At 39.6% G+C, this 16,614-nt stretch overlaps 1 protein-coding gene across 7 annotated transcripts in view; it reads right to left on the reverse strand.

Annotated features, from left to right (window-relative positions):
• Positions 1–5,264: 5,264 nt before the first annotated feature.
• DCAF6 (DDB1 and CUL4 associated factor 6) overlaps positions 5,265–16,614 on the reverse strand; it is a 74,320-nt gene continuing 62,970 nt past the window's right edge. For all 7 annotated transcript variants that reach the window (XM_059493888.1, XM_059493887.1, XM_059493889.1 and 4 more), the window contains 5 exons: positions 14,662–14,800; positions 11,376–11,532; positions 9,827–9,915; positions 7,193–7,298; positions 5,265–5,706 (listed from right to left, as the gene is read on the reverse strand). In XM_059493888.1, coding sequence (XP_059349871.1) covers positions 5,642–5,706; positions 7,193–7,298; positions 9,827–9,915; positions 11,376–11,532; positions 14,662–14,800 — 556 coding nt within the window. In that variant the 3' untranslated portion in view covers positions 5,265–5,641. The remainder of the gene's footprint in view (positions 5,707–7,192; positions 7,299–9,826; positions 9,916–11,375; positions 11,533–14,661; positions 14,801–16,614) is intronic.

Here is a 16,614-nt window from a genome sequence, read left to right on the forward strand (position 1 = left end):
CTTCTTTGTGTCTAACTCACCTTTTCATTTATCCTCACACTGTTTGCTTTCAGCTGCTTTCTCCTTCCCAGGGAATGAATATGCAGAGGGAAGTGGAGACCCTTCTTCTGCTCCTCCTGTCTGCTCTCTGCCTGTCCACTGACAGACCAAAACTGCATCTTGGGTTCACTCTCTTAAACATTTGAGTCACTTCTCCAAACTGCTTCATGGAATGCCAGCAAACAGAGGGGAAAGACAGCATGAGAAGCAGGGTGTCAGAAATTAAATTAGTTTCTCATTTCTGTATCTCTTGCCCAGCTCTCCTCTGTAAGAGTATGTAACAGTCCAAATTTAGAGCCTCCAGACGGCAATCAAATCCATTCAGCGCAGCGACGTGGCATTCAAGTGCTGTGAATGAAGCTGAGTTTCTGAGCCATCACATGGATTTTCAGTGTGCTGGGGGAGTGTGTGACTGTCACCCTTGGTGGCACCCAGGCCCCAGAGCAGGCACAGCGTGGTTGGGAAGAGAGAGGGGCTGGGAATTGCTCCTGCCACGGGGAGGGGGTGCTGATGGAGAGGCTGACTGTAAATCTGGGGGTGTGCCAGTCTCCCTGCTCTTGGGCCACAGAGAGAACCCCCAGCTTCAGTGTGCTCATTGCACAACCTTTACATGCAATGGCACCAGGTGCATGGTATAATTTTATCTAGAAAGAAAAAAAACACCTGAGAAAAATTGGAAAGAATTTTGAAGTAGCTCTTCCACGTCCTTGTGCCTGGAAAGATGCTGTAGTGCAACCAGCATCCAAGCCAAAAGGTTTTGTCACAGTGCCTGACACTATTTTTAAAGCTATGTTCATTTAAAGAACTCTTCCTTGCTCTTTCTAATCCTGGATAAAATAACCAGAAATTATTTTAAAGCACAGTATTTCCCCTTTGAATGCTCATGGAATTAGACAGGTAACAGTCCCAAACATTCTCCCATCAACAAAGTGCTGCATGAGCATCCTCAGAGCTGTCTACTGACAACTATGGCAACATTAAGTCAGCAAGAATTGAACCCCCAACTCACCTTGCACAACTATGAATGGTCATGACTCTCTGAGGAACAGAAACTCCATCTTGCAACTTGGCCAGTGTCACATTCAACCCAGCATTAAAAGTACCTAGTGTTAATTATCATTCCTTTAGATGACTTAACTGTGACAGGTTTGTTTTACAGGTATGTGGTTTTTAACCAAAATTCTTAAGAAATGAGGTGAGGAAGGGGAAAGTCTTGGAAACAGGGTCTGAGCATGGAGTCATGCTGCAGAGGGGAAGGAGAAGAACTGCAGTGCTGTTTGTGAACAGCTGCAGATTCCCTGGGATTTGTTCTCCAATTAGTTACAAAGCTCATTAACAAACTCTATTTAGAGGGTTTTCTATTTAAGTGAGATTTTCCTAAATTAGTAGCCATCAGTTCTTATTTGGATAGTGAATCTGCCAAATTCCATGGCCTATGCCAGTGTACAGCCATTCTCCTGCAAAAAAAAAAAGGGCAGCATGATAATATGGTAGAGTAATAATCAGAAAAAAAGGAGCTTGCTTTGAAGAGTAGCATATCCCTATTTTTCCTGTCAAAACACCTTGCTGTGGGTTGTAGTAGTAGTTGTTTTTTGAACTTCAGTTTGCTCTGCCACTAAAGGGAAATTAATCTAGAGGGGAACATTGACAGAAAGTTCTTAAAAGGCACTGAGAAGGTGGATGGTGCCTTTTCATCAAAGAGAACAAAGCAAATGCAAATACTAAAAGGAACATTTAAACCTGTGGAAAATAAATCTCTATTACCTTAAATAACTCAGGCTCAGCAGTACAGAATGTCACTGAGAAGACAAACTGGATACTCACACAGATAAAGGTATTTCTACACTTCATAATTCATGGAAAGAGCTTAAAATTGATTTCACCCCACATTTCGAAGACTAGTTCAATCTGTCCTTAGGCAGGCAGTGACCTCACAGATGCCTCCTGTGTCATTCCCTGTGCTTCAGCTGAGGCTTTTGGGGGTGGTCTCTTGTCGAGTGTGTGACTGGATCAGGAGGAATATGGGCTGGGATCCAACTGCTGCTAATTGCAGCTCATTTCTTAACAGTGCTGCCAGCTCTGCCCACGGAACAGGACTATTCCCAAGGATTGTGAGTGATGGCCTGAGCCTGGCTCAGTGAGATCTTTCCATAAAAAACTGGCTTTCCATAAAAGAGTGGCTCAGCTCTCCCAGGCAGCCCCTCTGAGCATATTCATGCCCTGCACACAACCACACACACTCAGTGGTTATTTTGTTGGTACAAGGCCAGTAAAACTCTTATTGAACATTTACTTTTGGAATTTCTTCCTCAAAAACATCGTCTGGGATATTCTCAAAGAGCTAAAGGTGAGCACAGTAGCCTACTGTAATATTTATCTACTGCTTAGGTAAGAAAAATTCACAATCCAAGTGACGCAGGATGCCTTTAACAAACCTTGTCCTGCCTCCATCAGGGGAGGCATCAAGAGCAGAACTCAGAGTGGTTTATACAAGCTCAGCATCTTTGTCATTTAAAGGAGATTGTGTCCTACAGGGACCATCTGCCCAGGCTTCAGGACACCAAATTATTTACCAGGAATTGTAGCAACATATCAGAGAAGTTGCTTTTGATCTTTGCAATGGTGGTAAGAATATCCTTCCTAGAAGTGACACCTGAACCCTTGCTCTTCCCAGCACACAAGCAATGACAGTGCTGAAGTGGATGTGCACTCCTCACAGCAGGAGAGGGTGCCCCTGTATCCTTATCAGCATCCTGTCCATCAGATTTGGGCTGCCATTAGGAATAAACGTTTTGGATATGTCCAAGAGCAGCAGGAACGGGGCACTAGAGGGAGCTCCAGCAGCACCACCCACCTCCGAGCCCCAGCCTGAAACCAGACCCCGAGCAGAAATTTCCTTCTCAAGTGTGAGGCTTTGGGATGGCTTATTGCCTTGATTAACTTCTCTGCACATTTGGATAACATTTTCCAATATTCTTTTGCAGCTGCAAACTCTGGAATTGCCAGCATTCCCCATTTCTGCCAACAGCTCCTATTAGTGTATAGTTCTAGGAACTCAGATTTAGCCCATTACATAAATGTTAATTAAAAAAAAGCCAACCCAAACACTATAGATATGTTTGTTTTAGAAAAACTGCCTGAAAAGCTTCAATGAAATTTGAAAAACCCTCCACATATTACATTTTTTCCCTTATTGAGATTAAATCCTCCTTTTAATCAGTAAGCCAGCAGCTGTGCATCAGGAATTAAAGCTAATATTTAGCCTTTGAATAAATAAGAGACATTTAGGGAATAATGTTCCTACTGGGGAACTGTGGGGAAAAAAAGACAAGATTATTGCTGTTGGTATGCTCTTTGCTGGCAATTGCTATAGCTAAAGCAAAAGTGGCAGAAGCAGCTTTTTTATTTTTAGAAAGACATCCACAGTGATTTATTAAACCTCTCTGAGGAAGACAAAAGCTATCCTCTCCATATATTTACTTGAGGAAGAATTTATTTTCAAGGCAGAAAACTAATAATTTCTAAATAAGAAGAGTCAGGCTTCTGTAGAAACCCCAGGGCTAATTTTGGAAGAAATTACCTCAAAAATCAACTACAGAGAACCCAACTGCATCAAACAGTGTGTTACTCTATTTGATTCACAAAATTGCTCAGGAGCCCCAGCAGTAAAGCAGAGAATCCGATTTTATCTGTACACTTAACACCTTAGATATTTCCTGTATAGCTCTTTTAAATCTAATGAGAGCAGAACCCCTGTTATAAAAATTCAACCATATTTACATGTGATAGAAAAACATTGCTCAGTGCAGTGCTATGAGCAGCAAGGTTTGAATAGTGCTAAACCCCTGTGTTCCTCCCTTTCCAAACAGATCCACCACAAAGTCATAAAACATTCTTTCATTTCTTACTGATCTAAACATGATTAAAATGTTATCTCATGAGAAAAAAAACCCCTACAGTTATGCTCCCTTCTCCCACAGAAGAGCCACTTACTCCACCAGAAAAGACAGATATCCATATTAGCTGTTCCTCCCACTCCATTTCCTTAACAAACACCTTACCTTGACATTATCTCCTCTCTCCTGCTGACGTTAGGTAAACATCAAACACTGAGCAGATCTCCATCCTCTCTCTCTGTGGCACTGACCTCCTCAGGATGTGATGTTTCCAGGGTTTGAGGTGTCCATTCTTCTCACATCCTCTGCCTCAAAAAACCTCTTTCCCCAACAGTTATTTTCTCCTTTGCTAAATTCTCTTCACTGCATCACTTTCAATGATTTCTTAACTGCTCCTTTAAAACAAACAAGGAAACCACCCAGCCACCCTTATCCATCTCCTCACACTTTTCCTCTCCCCTAATGTTATTTTTCCTTTGCCCAAGGGGATGTCTTCACTGTTACTGCCAGCTGAGTTCCATATAATTCCCACTTCTCCTCCCTCACAAATTTCTCTTTATCTCTTTCAGTTGTTTTAGTTTTCCCTTTATGTCCCTTCAGCCTGCCTGTGCTGTGAATCAGGACATCAGAATGTTGTGCTAATGTTCTTTTTTATTTAGTGTGGGGAATTCCTTTTGTTGATGTCAGCAAAGTTTGTGCAGCTCGTGTGATGAATGTGCATTTGAATGTCAGCAGGGTAATGAAGCCTCCAGCACCCACAATCCCCCTGATTTAGAATTCTTCCCAGCATTCTGTATTCCCCAATGGAGCCTCTCAGCATCTGCCATCCTTGGCAAGAACTGCCATTGAGCAAACAGCTCTTTCCACTGCTCCACCTTCCTTCCTTCACTTGCTCTTCCCCATTGCCATCCAGAAATCTGTGCAGGCAGGTAAAGCCCATGAAACAGACTGAACAGCCTTCCCAAATAATTGCTCCTAGGAAACAATGCACAGGAATTTTTGAATTCATATTCCCTAAATCCAGTGGAAATGAAGATGTGCCTGCTGCTGTTGCAAAGGCAGACTCACAGATCTATCAGTGAAATACAACTATTTCACAGCTTTACAGACCCAAGCACAGAGAGATAATTTTTGCCTACATAAGTGTGGGAAATGCAAGAATCAAGAGATACAGGATCTTAAAAGTCCCCAGTGCTCACTGCAAGAAATAATTGTGCTTGTCACTTCACAAACACTGTAAGAAAGAATGCAAATACTGCAAAGGCAGCAATGGGGTTGTAGTTACAAGGTGATAAACCAATTGCTGCACAAAGAAAAACCAGAAAACTATTTAAAACAACCAAATCTTTTAATTAGAAAGCAACAAACATGCAAACAGCAGGTATAGAAATTTATTTGAACCAACGTTTTTACTATAATGAAAGTTACTTTAAAACATTGATCCAAGCTCTCACATTTGCTGTTTAAGGAAAATATTGCACTTGGCATCATCTAGCACCCCTCATACATGGCAAAACATTTTAAAAACATTTTTGTTTAACTTGCACACTCTCCCCAAGTCATGCACACAGTCATTCAAAAAAAACAAAAGGTTAGGTTATCCAAAAGCAATACCTCAGAATTGCACTAAAGCTCTGTAAGGAAAAATATAATTAATGTCTTATACAAATTTCATTGACTTCCAGGTGCTCACACGCAAGTGTTCGTTACTCTTCATCTTCATTTTCATTCTCCTGGCCAGATCCTTCTGATCTGTCACCTTCCAATCGGTCTGCAAAACACAGATTTAGTAAAAAGAACTTGCAAAATTTTCTTTTTCTGGTAAATATTTATTACCTGTTGTCTCCCTAGACTATTACACAATGGGATATGTCTGTGGGTTTTAGGGTAGAAGAAAGTCTGTATGCACTTACAGCAGAGAGTGGGTAGAAATGTTACCACAAGAAAGAAGAAAAGGAGAAATGCCCTTAAGGATTTCCAGGCATGAAAGCAAAATCTGTGTACAAAAGGAAAAACCTTGTAGCTGCTGACTGGCTGTCAGCACAGAAAAGATGAATGCAAGTATAACATTAAAATGAGATGGTGACTACAAAGGACAGAAATGCTGTGCTGGGGAGCTGAAACTACAATAGCTACAGTTAGAAATGTGGATAGTCCAGAAACTGGGGGATCACTGCCTGTCACTACAATACATCAGAAAAAGTGCCTTTGGATGTAAATATTTAGAGAAAGGCAAATACAGAAATGTGTGAGGGAACATGGCTGGCTCAAGAGCAATCACTCAAGCAACATGCCAGTCAGGTTTAGAAACTCTCCACCCAGCCATAATAGATTTTTGCTGAAATTGTTGTAGCTGAAGTGTTGTTGGGCAGTTCTTTTAGCATTTCACTCAGAAGAGATAATGACAACTAAGGAAATACAGGGGCATGGAGGTGCAGCACTGGGCTGGACACATGGCACCCTCCTGGCTCCCAAGGCTCACAGAGCAGCCAGAGGTGAGAGGAGCAGCTGCTGCCACCAGGCACAGCTTCCTTCACACCTCACCCCTGCCAGCCACTGCTCTGCTCAGCCAGAGCCCCCAAATTCACTACTTCCCATCACTTTCACCTTCATCTACAGGTCTGTTAGGTTTTTACCCCATATGCCATGCCAGCCTCCCAAAACTTCATCTCCTTTCTTCCTACACAGTGTGTGATGTCTCTCCGCTGTCCTCCATCTTAGGGTCAATCCACTGCACTCAGCTTCTCCAGCACCAACATCCAGTTCCCAGTGATGATTCTTCCATGCAACCCTCTTATCTCCAGTTTCAGCCCCATGGGAACTGGAGGGACATCCTGCAGCCCTGGGAACAGCTGCCACAGCCTCAGCAATGCCTCCCACACTCCTGAATCCTCACACCTTCCTTCGCCCCTAGACAACTCCCACACTCACAGCCAGTTTGTCTTACAGTTCATTCCACTCCTCCCCAATAGTTTTCCCATCATACTCACTGGAAAGATCACTCCTGAAGAGAGCATTTTTCAACATCTAAAAATATATTTTGCTCTTTTTTTGAGATGAAAAAAAACAGCTGCAAAGGTGTTGCAAGTCTCACAGCAAAGAAGCAATTCCTAAGTATTAAGAGAACCTTGAACAACCCTTGAATCTCCTCACCAACCCCAAGTACAGCCACAGCAACTGAAGGTCTTGATGATTTCCCAGCCAAGCTGCTCTTTCACAGACCAGTGCTGTGGACAAGCTCTTCAGAAGTCTCTCACCTGCTCTTATGTGATTCAATGAAGCCAGCATTCGGAGCATGAAGGAAGCTGGAACAGTGATGGTGTTTCTGGTCTCTTCCAGCATTAATTCATTACGAGTTATAACCTGCAGGCAGGGAAAGGAGAAGACCAGCATCAGAAATAAACACAGAATTATACTGCATTGATGGGGGTATACTGCATACAGCAGTATACAATTATACTGCATTGATAGGGGCTTGTAGATACAAAGTTTCTGTGCAAAAGCTATTTTACAGAACCTAAAATTACCATAAGGGAGGAATATTTTAATAATTGCTGTTGAATGCTGTTGTCTCTGGTAAGAAAAATCAGCCAGTGGACTCTGCTTGCAGGTGTCCAATTCTCTGTCTAAAGAATATTCCAGTGAGATCATGGTTCCATTGTCCACATGCATGGCAGATACTGAGATGAGTGACTAAGAAAAACTTTGGAAATCTTTCACGAAGTAAAGCAGATTGATGATAGAAAGAGCTGTTTCCAAATGGCAACTGTTGTAGAGAACAAAGTTCTAGCACCAGTGCTGGCCAAGAATGTGGGAAGGAAAAGAGATGAGGTTACCCTCAACTCCTACCTTCATGCTGCTTCAAACTTTTGGAGAAAATCCAAGGAACACAAGCCATTTCTATCCCACTTCAGGAACATTCTTTAGCTCCATAATTCTTTGTAAACAGAGCTACAGCTTGCCTCTGAATGACTTGAAAGAGCCAGCTCCTACCATCTCATTTTCAAGGGAAAAAAAATCCACTAATGAATACTTTAATTTCTCTTCCTCATTCCTTCCTCATGGTACTTCCTTGCCATCCTTCTTTCTTCCTCCATAAATTTTAATCCCACACTGTAGGTTGTCCCAGCTTTTAGACTATATTCTTTTATTATCATTAAGCACAGGAATTTCTTTAGATGGAGATAAGTTATGACCATTTTCAGTCTTTGCTCCCAGATCAGCTGCTCTAAGACAGGAAAATAATGAAATTCTTGTTCTCTCTGAGAGTCTTCAAGCCTGTTCCTCGTGTGAGGAACATGTTCTTGCAAATGTTTGCAGTTTCTCCTCCCTTCCCAATCCAAGCACCTCTTTTCTGTCATTCCCACCTGTTTGCCAGGCACTTGGTACAGCTGATCCCTCCCTAACAGGAGCAAATTGAGAAGGCACCCCATATTTCACCCCATATTTCTGCAGTGCATCATCAATAACCCCCCCTGACAACCTGGTGCTGAGGCTTTTTCTCCATTCAGAGGTTTGTCCTCATCCCCACTGTCTTTCCCTATTCACTGAGGTCATGGCCTCTCTCAATTTTAAATACATTTCTGTATCTATATGGAACTTTCCTCAAACACAGTGTTTTCTTCTCAGACTTCCCCCCTTCTCTGGAAAATCCAGTTCAGGTATATTGGACACTTGTTCCAGCCAAACTTAACATGGTGAGAATTACTTTATTGCTATGAACATCTCCTGTCCCCTACATAGGTATGTCAATACAGGGAATAAGTTAAAAAACAAAACCCATGTAAAATTACAAACAGCACTGCAGTCAATTCTTCTGAGAGTTCTGCATTTTTATTAAAGAAAACATAACTGTCTAAATAATTTGCAATTATTAGAAATAAAGGAAGGGAACTAAAGTACAATGATTAATTTTAGCACACAAGCAATACTTCTAAACCCCAAAGGCTCCAAAACATGTCACGACTAAAGCTGTCACACAATATGCAAGGAAGGGTCTCTTCACTCAGTGCTAAAATAATGGGAAAGGTTCAAAACTCACAAGTGGATGGTTTGGGGTTTTTTTCAAGGAATAAGGGTTGTGTGTTTCTCTTTGTTTAAAATATATTTAGCACTACTACAGAGTAATTAAATAATTTTAAAATGCCCAGTCTTCTCTATCTGTAGTGCCCAAGAGATTTCACAAAAAAGCCCTCAACCTGACCACCCCATAACCAAATCTGTCCTATAATATTATTTACAGAAAACCATATAACATTTTGATACATTGTGTTATATAAATCACTCAAATATGATTATTCAGCAGTCAGCTATATGGTCACCCCAGGCCAGTTGCTATATCCAGTTATTGCTCTGAGGGCAATATGAAAATAATGAGTTACATAACTTCACATTGGACTTTGATAACTGATTGGGCTTGCAATGTTTGCTTTATTCCATGAGGTTCCCATGTGCAATCTTAAACTTTAAGTCTATTTTATGCCACTGAATATTTAATAGCATTGATTTTTGTACTCTGTGCTTTTCTTTATATCCTTGTATTACCTTCAGTTTACTTCCCTCATTTTCCCTTCATTTATTAGTTTAGAGACAGGCACTATGTTCATTTATTAATTCCTGCCAGTTTTCCTTCTATATCTGAGTGTTCACACTTCTTCCAACTCCTTTCATGTACATAATAGCAGATCATGTTATATAATTTCTAGGAGAGCTGAGGAAATGCAAAGTGCCAAGGATATGAAAGTCAGCTGTTCTGAAGGGCAGCTTTTTATTTGTAGCTCATTTGTGGAACATTAAATAACTCTGCTAATTCAATATCAGTAATTTGTACCCAAGGCTTTTATAGAATTAAAGACACAACATTACCATGAAAAAGGAGGAAAGGTTCTTACCTCATCTGCAAGTTTTCTGTTAAAAATCTTGGATTCTTCCAGTGGTGACCAAATTTTTATATCATAATCAATACCCGAAGAGGCCAGAACTGGAAGTGAATAAGTAATTCTAAATTAAATGTGTTATGTTTATTGGTATTTTCTGCTCTTAAAAATATTTCATTTGAAGCATTTATTTGCAAATGTCAGATCTCATGCTGAACAGAGCTTGTAATTACCAAGTCTCCACATGAGGTCTGCTCCATAGATTGTTTTTGAATCTGTCTATATAGATATGAAGAAAACAAATGCAAACATCAAGACTCCTTGTTTTAAATTTGAAAAAAATCACTGAAATATACAAAAGATAGAAGCAAAAAGAGCAAACCCAGCCACTACAGATCCATTTCTGCTGATAAGTATATGCATTAATAACAAAGCTTTAGAATTTGTAGATCCAGTACAAAGGCAGAACCAAGATAATTTCAAATGTACCTTTGATAATTTCAGTGAATTTAATATAAATTTATTTGATATTTAAATATAAATATGCAATGGATGTTGTTATAAATAAAGTATGAAAAATATGAAAAATTGCAGAACATTCTCTAGATCATTGCACAACAGCCACTGTAAGAATTAAAATTCCATGGAAAGCTCTCAGTAACTGGGAAGCTGAACAAGAGTAACTGTCCTGGAAGGAGGAAGGATGAACTCTCTTAGTGGTGACACCTTCAGAGTGTGACACACTCCAACAAGACATCAGCAAAGCTACAGGGCACTTTGAAAGGTGCTTCTAAAGGGACTATCCAACTCAGGACATTTACAAGAACTCAATTTCAAAAAAAAAGTTACAAGTTCAAGGCTTGTAGGACAATATTCTATGTTCCCCTAAACTATTTGAAAAACCTCCAGCCTTTTTTAGCATTATTATAACAACTTTACTTGCTAATTTACTAATAGCTGACTCTTACTACACAGCCAGGTAAGCTGTGAAAAAAAACAAACCTCACAAATACTTTCCCTGACTGTGTCAGAGGCTGGAGGATGGTTCAGATTTCCCAGCTACATATGATTCCTTCTACTGCTTTGGTCCATCTTTTCTATGAAGGATTTCCTCTAAACAAAAATTATTAGGATTTCTGTGAATTTTATTAATTACTCTAATCTCACAATGCCAGTGAGAGGGAGACACCCACTTCCACTGCATTTTTTGAATAGAGCCAAGAAGAGACCAGATTCCATATTTCTCTCATTAGTGTTATAGAAAACATTTTATGTGTTGAGGGCAGCAAAAAATTGAGATTCTTCTTATTACATCTGACAGTATTTCTATAAATTCTGTGCCAGGAGTATTTGATTTCAATAAATTTTTGAGTAAGGAGGGATTTAAGGGCCAAAGGTCATTAGTAAGAGGCAAAATTAAAAGCACTATTATCTGAATATTATAAAGGGAAATATGAACAACATCTCACTGATCATTGCATTGCTCTGCTGAGACAGAGTTTAGGACTGAAATGCTCTAGTGCAGATAAGCTGGATGTGCAGAGAGTGAGAATGCTGCCCTTACTGGGGTCAAAGGGGTGAGGCTGCAGGCAGTTCACCACGTGGTTGTCAGCCTCCAGCAGCATCAGGTGCTCAGCAGTGTGGCGGTCCCAGATGAAAATGTGGCCACAGTCTGAGCCACTCATGACAAAGTTGGATCCCCAAAAGTTGGCTTCCTTTATCTGCAAGAAAAGCAAAACTTTGTAAGACCCAGCCAGTGAAAAGAGCACACTCCTGTGTCTGTACTAACAGTGCTGCTGAAGCAAAGCTCAGCCCATGCAGAAATGAGATTGAAGAAATTTTAAAGGAAACATTTAAAGAAGAGTTATTTTAAAAATGAGAGTTCAGAAAGTTTTAGATTTCCAGAGCAAAATAGCTGCAAACAGGAAGAAAAAAAAAAAAAGAGAGAGGAGTTGGGGCAGACTGAAGAGTACAAAAATAAATGTCAGTAGATCTGCCACTTTCTGAAGTCACAGAAATTATACTGGAGACAGGGGTATGCAAAGGAGTTTTTAAGAAAAGTTTGGCCAAGTTAAAGTTTGTGAAAGGCTAATTCCTGGGGGAGGTTTTCCACTACAGAGAAACAGGAGACAAGACAGAAACTTGTGAAACCTTCCTCAGAAATCTCTTCCGATTTTATTCAGCATAGGACCTCAAAATAACCATTGTGAAATGATATAAATTTGCTATCCTGTGTCCTCTACAGGAGAGAGGCTTGATGGGCTGGCAGAGGGAGAAGGGACATTGATTCAACAACAGCCAGAAAATCCAGTCACAAGAAGTGAGCTGAGAGCTCCCCAACACTCTGGTGTTTGTGCTGCAGGAACAAGCCTGGAAGGCTGAGGTGTAGCCTTGTGTGTAGAACTGTTATTTTGAGAGCCAGCAGTACCTCCTACAAACTCTTTTCCTCGACATCCAAGGGGCAAGGGAGGTGCCTGTGCAAGCAGGAGCTGCCTGGGCAGCAGCTTGGATTCACAAAGCCTTTGCAATGCTGCAAGTTCAGTTTGGCATTTAGGAGTAACTCCAGCAGAAGGGAGAGAATTTTGAGTTTGAGACTATTTACACAGAATCCTGCTATGAATTGTTTTCCAGCTAAGGCTCTAAAGAGGGCCATGCCTGGATCCTTATCTTTCTTTTTGCAGACATCCCTCAGAAAATGCCCTGAAGAGAAGGGCAGAGACGTTGTCTTGCTCTGTGCATTGCCTCAGCTACCTTGGTACAGATTCCTTGGGAAGTTGCACCCTTATGCTGTTAGAAATATGTGGTTTATTTCCAGCATAAATAATGCCCAGGTTTAAATTTCAGGCTTGGTAGATCTTTGTCTATAGAATATGTCCCAATGACTGCAGTCAGTGCAATAAAGTCTTCCTGATGTCTAAAAATAAACCAGAGAAGCTGCATTCCTGTAATGAATTCTGATGTATTAATCTTTCAGCAGCTTTTGTCTTATAGCTCCTTTTAATACATATTTTCATTATCCTGTTACATCTAGATTATCCCCAATAATAAAAGAAAATTAATTTTCTATTTTAATTTTCAATCATGACCTCTTCCTGTGTCATGTGTATTCTCTTACTCATACTTCTCAATACTCATAAAACCTAATTTTAGCACCCCAGAAATGAACAGAACAGAAATTCACATTTAAAAATTTTGGTTTTCAAACATTTCTAAAAGTCATTTTTTTTTAAAAGCAGGACTATAAAAAGAATATAAGATTGCCAAATTAAGTTTTTAAAAGTAAGGAAGAACCAGAATTATTCCATTTGCTTGCATAACTTGAATTCACTATATATGCATATACACACACTCATATGTGTGTATGTACATGTAGAAATTATATACATAGATATATAAATGGTTCATGTAATTGACAACACAACTTTATCCCTGGGCTGCTCAGGTGTGTAGGAAACAAAGCTTTTTTAAGCTCTCTCTCCTTCATAAATTTGAAAGGGAAAAATCATTAGCTCTTGCCTTGCAGGAATGAGGGCATTACTCAAAGCAGCAGAACAAAAAGAAGTTTGCAACCATAGAGACCAACAGGGAAAACAAAATGACATTTTCTTTCATTCTGTGCATTCCTTGCCATAGGTGCTGGTGTGAAACAAGGGCAAAAAAGACCAACCCACATCCCCAAGAAACCAAACAACAAAATCTGTTAAATAATCTATATAATAACAGCTATGCAGACAGAGATTGAATTAAGCTTTAGATGAACTCACTTTTAGTATCTTTTAACCACAAAGTGCCTGATGCCAGGAATTTTAAACTAATCAGGGTTTGATCAATTCAAATACATTTCTGAAATATAGTGCAGAACTCTTTGTCATTAATCAAAGTGTATTCTAAACCCTGTTGCTTATGTAGACTGAAACATGAATTTAGTCAAGCATTTTCCCCAGTGTAATCAAAGCTATTCACACAAACCCTAGAAAATGGTTTTTTGGGGGTTAAGGGACTACTCCTCTCATCAGCTGCAAAATAACACACCAGCTATTTCTGCAAAATACCACCTAGAACTCAGAACTTCACATCTTCAAAATATTGCAAAAACCAAAAAGAAGAAATAGCAAGGAAAGCAGCATCTGTTTTTCATGCACCATTGCTTTACAAACACAGTAACTGCATTTTTCTTAAAATACAGGATTTTGTGTGAGAAGTTGAGGCATCTAGTAGCTAAATTGTAATTTAATAACTAGCACTCCTTCCTTTTTGTAATTCAGAGATGTTAAGGTTTTTCAAAACTCTGATTTGATCCTCACTTTCCCTTCCAAGCTCTTCAAATTGAAAGATTAAATAATCATTTTGAACAGCTTGGAAAAGAAAGTGAGGATTAAATCATAATTTGGTAAGTAGGCACATTTTATGCCACATAAGCTGAGAGAGAAAATGACAAAGAAGAAAAAGTGAAAAAGAAGAAAAAGTGAAAAAGAAGAAAAAATGAAAAAGAAGAAAAAATGAAAAAGAAGAAAAAATGAAAAAGAAGAAAAAATGAAAAAGAAGAAAAAATGAAAAAGAAGAAAAAATGAAAAAGAAGAAAAAATGAAAAAGAAGAAAAAATGAAAAAGAAGAAAAATACCCTAAATTTTAATGGATGTTAAGAGGAGAGAGTCTTAAACTCAGGAGTATTTCACTGCCGTTCACAGTGACACGCGTCACATTAATTTTAATTTTCACAGAGCAATTCTGTGCCTTCCAAGTGACACAGAAGGCCCAGTGCTTCCAGAGCACCCCCAGATCCCTGTTGGCAGGGCCAGCAGGGGCAGTGCCCTGGGTGAGCCCACGAAGCCCCAGCCCCGAGGCCGTACCATGGTGCGGGAGTTGCGGTGCCCTTTGTAAACCATCTTTATCAGCGGCCGCCGGATGTTCAGCGTCTCCAGCTCCTCCATCTCCTTCCTCTCCTTCCTCCTCCTGAAGAGCTCCTGGATGCGCGCCACAGCGGAGCGTCTGTGAGCCAGAGAGAGCAGCACTGAGAGCCCAGGCACTGCCAGGGGCTCCCAAACACCAGCATTAGGCACTCCACCGCATTCTCCATGAGCCTGACACAGACATCAGCATCATCCCAACTGTAAAATTACAGACGTGAATGTTTCCCATCCTGGCTTACAACAAGAATAGCATGCAAGACAGTGGAATGGCAAGTGATGCCAGGTTTTGTTCCCCCTCCATAGAACAAACTTCAGCTGCTGGCAAAATTCACATGCTATTTTATTTTCATCCTCCACCCGTACTGAGGTAGCAAAATTCTGTAGTGGGAAAAAAAAAATCTATGCCAGAACAGAACAGAAGTTTTTAAATTTTAAAAAGCCATTAAGGATCTAATGTGTCTTTCAGTATGATTTGGTTATTCGTAAGATCAAAACTTTTTTTCAAAAAAATCTATGCCAGAACAAAAGCTTTTAAAAAGCCATTAATGATCTAACGTGTCTCTCAGTCTGATTTGGTTTTTTATAAGATCAAAACTTTTTTTCAAAAAAATCTATGCCAGAACAGAAGTTTTTAAAAAGCCATTAAGGACCTAATGTGTGTCTCAGTGTGATTTGGTTTTTCATAAGATTTTGTCCAATGTATTTCTTGTCAGTATTCCTCTATGAAAAGATTCAAGACTTAGACAGCTTTTAAGAAGTTTCTACTAAGGAAAAGATGATTTGAGACCAATTATTGGAGCACCTATCCTATATGGCAGCAGTAAGGTTTACAACTGGATATTTCCTAAAATAACAGAGGAAAAAACAAAAGCCAAATTATGTAATTTGTTTTGTGAATGTTTAATTCCAGGAACTTAATTTTTTATTAATCTGTGAACAGACCTTGGTGTCAAATTTTCCTGTTTAGCTGTTCAGTTTGCAGATCCCCATAATTCCAGCTATGACCAGATAGTCACATCTCAGTTCTTTTTCTTCTGTCATTCCTTGTCATTATTAGCTTTAAGGTCCTGAACAAAGTCCAAGGGGACTGCCACTCTCAAGAAGAAGCAGGTACAGATTTTAGCAGAATGCAAGGAGTGAAACTATTACAGCAATTTATATGATCCTAAAAATTCAACTGATCTAGGAACCTCACTACACTGCTGCCAAAAAGTAACCTGAATTTGTTTTTAAGTCATGTTTTCCAGTGTTTTAGTCACTGATCCTGGAGATCCAGCAACAAGTCCTCTACTCCAGAAAAAAGCCCTACCAGATTTATCCCATAACTACTTCTCTCAGCCACTGATCTGCTTACACTTTTGTCCAGTTTTTGCCACAGGAGAAAGTTGCACCAAAAAGTTAAGGTGAAATAAATATTATGCTACAGCTAAGCAAAGAAGAAGGAATGTAAGTCTATTCATGTGAATTTATTTACTATAAAAACAAATAAACCAACAAACCACACACTGTTTTACTAAGACAGATCACCTAATACAGCTAAGCTTTTAAAATAAATTTTAATACTTTTTTAGTAGAAACCAGAAGAGTTTTGAAAGCACCAGCCAATAGATCCACTTAACAGTGTGTTATTGATTATAATACACTTCTCAGATGTTTGCCTAGCAAACAGCACCAGAAAAAGTAGACTACTACTACTTTCTTGGTGAGAGTTTTCTGTCCTTTCAATCCCCAGACAATTTCCTGGTTCATCTTTCTTATACTACAGTAAATAAACACACTGTATTTTTTAGTTATTCCTTATAATATGCCAACTTTCAACTTTATTCTTCAACAGATTTAAGAGAGTTCTTCACATGTTCATACAACGGAGGAGTAAAAAAAGAAGTCTATGTT

The sequence above is a fragment of the Ammospiza nelsoni genome, chromosome 2, assembly GCF_027579445.1.
Source record: "Ammospiza nelsoni isolate bAmmNel1 chromosome 2, bAmmNel1.pri, whole genome shotgun sequence".
Lineage (NCBI taxonomy): Eukaryota > Metazoa > Chordata > Aves > Passeriformes > Passerellidae > Ammospiza > Ammospiza nelsoni.